General features: G+C 48.4%; 1 protein-coding gene across 1 annotated transcript in view; it reads left to right on the plus strand.

Moving 5' to 3' along the window:
• LOC142816969 (uncharacterized) overlaps positions 1-4,945 on the plus strand; it is a 52,506-nt gene extending 47,561 nt beyond the window's left edge. Inside the window, exons 5-6 of the mRNA XM_075894199.1 lie at positions 3,076-3,310; positions 4,534-4,945. Coding sequence (XP_075750314.1) covers positions 3,076-3,281 — 206 coding nt within the window. The 3' untranslated portion in view covers positions 3,282-3,310; positions 4,534-4,945. The remainder of the gene's footprint in view (positions 1-3,075; positions 3,311-4,533) is intronic.
• Positions 4,946-6,000: the final 1,055 nt, after the last annotated feature.

A 6,000-nucleotide genomic window follows, 5' to 3' on the forward strand; every position in this document is an offset into this window, starting at 1 on the left:
CTCAATAAGGTAACCCCCGTATTCAGAAACGCTCCTTGACTTCACTTTTGCACCGCCTCAAACCAGCGCGTTTGAAACGCGCTTGTGCTGCATTGAAGGGGGTGGCAAGTAAAGGAAGCGATTCGGGTGTAAGTATGCGGACTTAAACATTTTCGCTGTTTACTGAAAATGGGGCCGCAACGGCCGGGATTCGATCCCGCGACCTGCGGGCCAACATTTGTTACCTTGTAGCGAGAGAAAGGAAGACGGGACGGCGGCCAACGTGGTCGTGTCGTTCTCTCGCCACTTTATTCCACGCCTGAAGCGGAGCCGCGGTGGCTGTCCACGTCCGACACGCCAAGTTCGCTAGCTTGTTCTAATCCTCGCGCAGCTCGAGCTAGCATCAGCTGCGCGAGAGGCGCGGCGCGGTGATTGAGAAATGATGATGGTGATGGTGGCACTACAGGGCTCCCTCCCTAGCGCTTTGCGCGATTTGAAGGCATATGAAAAAAAGAAAGAGAGCGACATATGCTATATACATGAACGACAATCCATAAAGTGTTCATTTGGCAAGTCCAGGTTGTCAACGTTTATAGGCCATCCGTAAGCAGTGTGTCTCCGGTGGGCGACTCTGCGAGAAGCGCAAGGGACGAAGAAGGAAGTGCCGGGTCGCTGTGGTTGCCGACAAGCGGGTCTCAGGATGACCTGGTCGGACAGGCCGAGAGTGGACAGTGTGTCGCGAGGTCATGCTGCTAACGTCGGCAGAGGGTCGGCTGTGCGGGTTTTGATGTTGGGGTCGACGCAACACAGACCTCAAAGTCGAGCGGCGTCTGACGTGCCGGTATAGATAGACGTGCCGACGCCCGCAGGAACGTGTCCTAACAATGCCGCCAAGTGTACGGTGGGTAGTCGGGTACACGACTAGAGGTGAGACATTGCGTCGGATAGGTCGAGTAGGCGCTTGCGCGGTCTTCAGGGCTGTAACTATAACTCGTGGCTGCGTAGCAGGGCGGCTCCAAAGTTGCCGCAATGTGTGACGCCAAGCACGTTGTCGTCGCCGACGTAGGGTAATGGGTGGTAGACACGTATGCGGTATGAGCGTCGTCGCAGTTGTGACACACAAGCTGGCATTGTGGACACACGTCTGCTTGCCGTCCGGAGGCAAAGGCTCCGAGGAATGGTGGTGGTGGAACCCAGTCAGCGTGGGCTCGCCCGGAGTATATGACGGGACACCTGTGCTCATGTAATGACCTCCGGTAGTTCGCGTACGAAGGTTGGCGTGCAGGTCTGCATAATTGATGGCTGCCTCTAGCCAACACCCCCTAGATTGCTCCACCGTAGGCGTGGTATGCCTGGTGAGCCCTGTCTGAAGCGGACCGTGCACGTCGTCCTCAAGCGCGTCAGTCATAGTCACAGCGTCTTGGAAGCTTAGCCTTGGTTGATGGCTTGTGGCTTTAACTTCAGCTGCGGGAAACTGCGATGACGATGGTGGTCGTTGCTGGCAGGACGTGCAGAACATTGAGGCTGGTCGACAGTTGCCTTCGGACATCGGGGAGGGTGAAGGTTCCGCAACCGGGAGGTGAATAGCGAGGTGACAATGCCCATAGTCGTGGTACCCACCAGGGCGTTCGGTGATGTTGCCGTCGTAGAACCTGACGTGTCAGCCGTGTTGTGAGCCAAGGAGGTCGGCCGAGACGAGCCGGTGGTAAGCATGCCTGCAGCGTCGTCAGCCGAGGACGATGAAAACACAAACCTCGTGGCTGACTGGTTGCATTCAGCCCAAATGTCGAGAACCTTGGCGGATGGGCAGTCGGGCGCAGGACACGCGTCGCTACCAGACGAGAGGTTAAGTCTCGTTTATCGGACGTTGTTGAAGGCGAAAGCTTCGAGGTGTGGAAGTCAATAACGTGCGAAAGGTCCCCTGTGCCAGGCTACGATGCGGGCGGCAAGGTGGTCGTCATGGAGTCTGGTGGGGCCACGGTGTCACGTGCCGTCGCTTTCGTGGAAAACATGCAGGTAGCAAGCGTGCCAGAAGGACCATCGGCCGAGGACTTCGAAAAAACGCACTTAGTGGTAGACAGGTTGTCGGCAGCAGAAACGTCTTCAAGAACCTCGTCGGATCTGTGACCGGGTGGGAGAACCACTGCGCTAGTGGCCAGACCCAAGGTGGAGGGAGACGTTGTCGGGGAAGTTAGGTTGCGGTCAGATGAGAGCTCCGGGCCGGAGGGTCCAGCACGCTGCGACGCAAGGAAAACCTGAAAGTCGCGGGTAAGCGGCAGCGGGTGGTAGGTGATCATAGCTGGCAAGCACCGCAGAGCAGAGGTCATCGTAAGGCTGCTGGCTGGAGGTTGAAGTGGCAGAGTTATGACGCAACTCTACCGGAAGGGCGTCATGAAGAATGGCGTGCATCAGCAGCTGGTCCGTGACGCCATTCAGCGCAAGAACGGCATCGAGCTGCATGAACCATACCTTGGGGTAGGTCGATTGGAACGGCGGCACTGGCGGGCAGAGTTGCGGGAACATGGCAGAGGCCGCTCGGCGAAGGGCGTGTTCTCCGGGTCACCAATGTAGCGAGAGAAAGGAAGACGGGACGGCGGCCAACGTGGTCGTGTCGTTCTCTCGCCACTTTATTCCACGCCTGAAGCGGAGCCGCGGTGGCTGTCCACGTCCGACACGCCAAGTGCGCTAGCTTGTTCTAATCCTCGCGCAGCTCGAGCTAGCATCAGCTGCGCGAGAGGCGCGGCGCGGTGATTGAGAAATGATGATGGTGATGGTGGCACTACAACCTTAACCACTAGACTGCGTGCTTGTGTGGATGCGATACTTCCAGAAGAGGGTTGGGGGGAGGGGGGATCAGTGTACAATAAGTCTGATACCTAGAGCTGAGCATGGGGCCTGAACACCTCGACTCAGCCCATTCATTAAAAAATTACCAAGGAACATTCATACTGTGCATGATCACAAATACAAAGTGAATAACTTCTATCTTTATATCTGTTCCCACTCGCTCCATGTTCTTCATTGTTACTGTGTTAAATAAGTTGGACGATCGAATGATCACGTGACATTCGCAAACGCCTTCATTTTTCTACGCAGGCCTTGGTGCAAGAGTGCATCGTCTGGCCGAGAAGATTGCTGAAGACACGGGCAAGGTTTCCCAGAATTCCGAAAACCTCGTTCTTCGAGTATCAGCGCGTCGCGACGATCTCTTGCGACACAACGAGCAGCAAAAACAAAACATCGACACCCTCAAAAGCATGGCTCTTGATAATTTGAAGAAATACTCGAACGATGGCGAGTAGCTGAGTCGACACTGACAGCAGACAGCGAAGTATGTGTACATGTGAAGCAGGGATAACATATTTGAAGGACTCGCTCCGGGCTAAATTGCATCGATGACACATGTGTTCACTATTTCGCGTCTTAGTTATATACTTCCTTTTGTGTCAGGTATATCACATCACCAATCTTCTAGCAAGTTATCACGCTAGCATTGTATTTGTGTTATTTGTATTTATGTTGTTATCTTTGGAGCTTGGTGCAGTTTCGAGAATGCAGAAACCTACCATTGGAAAAAGTAAGCATATTTGAAAAAAGTGAGCAGGTCTATCTGGCTGGGTAAAATTGTACGAATAAAAAGACTTTCCAGCCACGTTAACTCTATAGTTTTTATATTAAAATCGAAAACTGGCTCTGCATATCGAGACCCATTTGGTCTCTTCTTCAGACAGCGATTCATTTGGGATGGGTCTCAAAACGTCGGGCCAGCTTTACTTTTAAACTAGTAGTGGCTGGATAGTCTATTCATTCGTATGGCACAAAGTGGTTCAAGTTAGGAAGAGGACAGGATTTGCTGTTGTCCACAAGGCAACAGTGTCACAGGGAATTAGGTAAGGAAATAAATAGAAAAGAAAAATGAAGCAGTTCTAAACCTATGTATGGAGTGGACAACCGAATATCTACAGCCAACAATGACCAACCGTGCTGAAGACCCAATACATTGCTCCACTACATATCATCGTGGCATAATGTCGTAGTGTCATGTATCAACTTAGCCAAAGACAACTATTTACAACACAAATTTAGTACATAACTCTGCATATTTTCATGGAATTAGCACTTGCTTTTGAAAACTAATCATGCGACACACACAGACGGCAAATATGAAGCTTCACTTGGAATCTCAAATCAGATGTTCTCATTTTGCAGAACTTCATGTTGACCTCTTTCCTACCTGCTTTACATAATATATTCATATTCTTTTCCTAAACTCTTCCTGTTTCCAGACTTGGTTCAGGTAAGGACAAAGTTTGGTGTAACAATGTTTGCTGGTACACGTTTCCAGAATGGGGAATCAGATCGGGCTGCTACTGCAGCAGCTTATAATTCCTCTCCTTGCAAATGTTTCACATTATTCTTTCCTACCCGTTTCTTTGTAAACACTACTATTGCATGTATGAACACTGGGCAAGTTTTAGAGCAGGAAAGCATGCTCAATGAACCTAAATGTCATGCAGGATGTATCAAATATCTGCATATAATTTTTCATTGCAGGTCTTGGCACTACGGTGCACAGAACAGTCGAAGAAGTGGGCGAAAACTTGTTTAAAGTTCTTCAGAAGAGTGAAGAAAGCCTTCACCATTCATTGAAACTACGGGATGCTATTCTGCAGCATGATCAAGAGCAATTGCAGAAGTTTGACCGTGCCAAAGCTGTTATGCTTAGTGTTTTTGAAAACTACACACAGGAGAAGTTGGGGCAAATGACAGCACCCTAGCTTTTGAATTGAAGCAATGTATGAAAACTTTCTAAAACAGCGAGGGCCAGCACGGATAAACAAAATTTCATAATTTACTCTCCTTTTGATCACACATCAAGCACATATGTGAACTTTGTTCAGGCAAGAGTGCGCTGTTGATACCTTGAATGCATTTCAGGCAATAAAAAAGTTATAGTTTGACATTGCTTGGCCGAGTTTTCACTATTGGAGAAAATATTACATTTTCTGACTTACTATCTCAAACCAAGCGTTAAATTTATTAACACGTTGGGCCAAATGACATCATTTCACATAAAACCATTTCTTGTCCCACTGTTCAAGCATGTGACAGCCAGGTATGGTCAAGTCTAATATCTGAAACATTGATAACCTATTTTCCAACCACTGCCTCTACATGTCACACTGGAAAACAAAAGCCGCCTTTGTGGTGCAGGCAGTACCTAAGATGTTTTTTCTTCTGGACTATTATTCTGTGCTGCTTATCTAATGGACGAACAAGAGGAGGATGGCTCGGTTCCTGTCACCAGCTTGAATTTATCTGTTCTAGAGGTTCTTCTCTTTGGCACTACCGAAATATGTTTTAACGCCGTAGGAACGTTTTCCAAGCCCTATCCAATTTCCCATGAGAGACAAAAACAACTGAATGTCAAGTTTATAATGCCACTTTATTTTTCTACCTTATTGACTTGTTAGTAGTCTTTAAGCCTTCACTGCACCAATGAGTTACTTTTTTAACTATCTATTTCTAAACAAATTTCAATTGTAGAGCAATATTATCTCTAAAATAAGATGCTACCCGGTCCATGGCTGATCTCCCATGGTGCATGCACCAGGTTACTTAAAAACAAGCAGCATTGCTTGTTGTCATGCCTAATCACTGTGCTCGTGCAAATGTTCTAAATGCACTCTTTTTCTGTCGCCTCATAAGATCCCTATGTGCAGGGTATCGATCACTGTACCTCTCGCTGCAAGAGCACTCATAAATTTTGCGAAAAATATTGCACTGAATTGAAGATTTTGATAAAAACAATGTCTCGTGGAGTTATTACAGATACTTGTCACTTCCTGTTTGCATTATATAACAGCGGCCTTTTTTCACCTTTGCAGTGCAGCAGGCAAGCGTACACTAGCTAAAACAGAATGTTCAATCATTTCATCTAAGCTGATATAGCTTAAACAGACATCGCATTGTCGAACCAACGAATGCAAAGAATAAAAATTAGCATCCCAGTAGGACTCG

Source organism: Rhipicephalus microplus, chromosome 1, assembly GCF_043290135.1.
Source record: "Rhipicephalus microplus isolate Deutch F79 chromosome 1, USDA_Rmic, whole genome shotgun sequence".
NCBI classification, from domain to species: domain Eukaryota; kingdom Metazoa; phylum Arthropoda; class Arachnida; order Ixodida; family Ixodidae; genus Rhipicephalus; species Rhipicephalus microplus.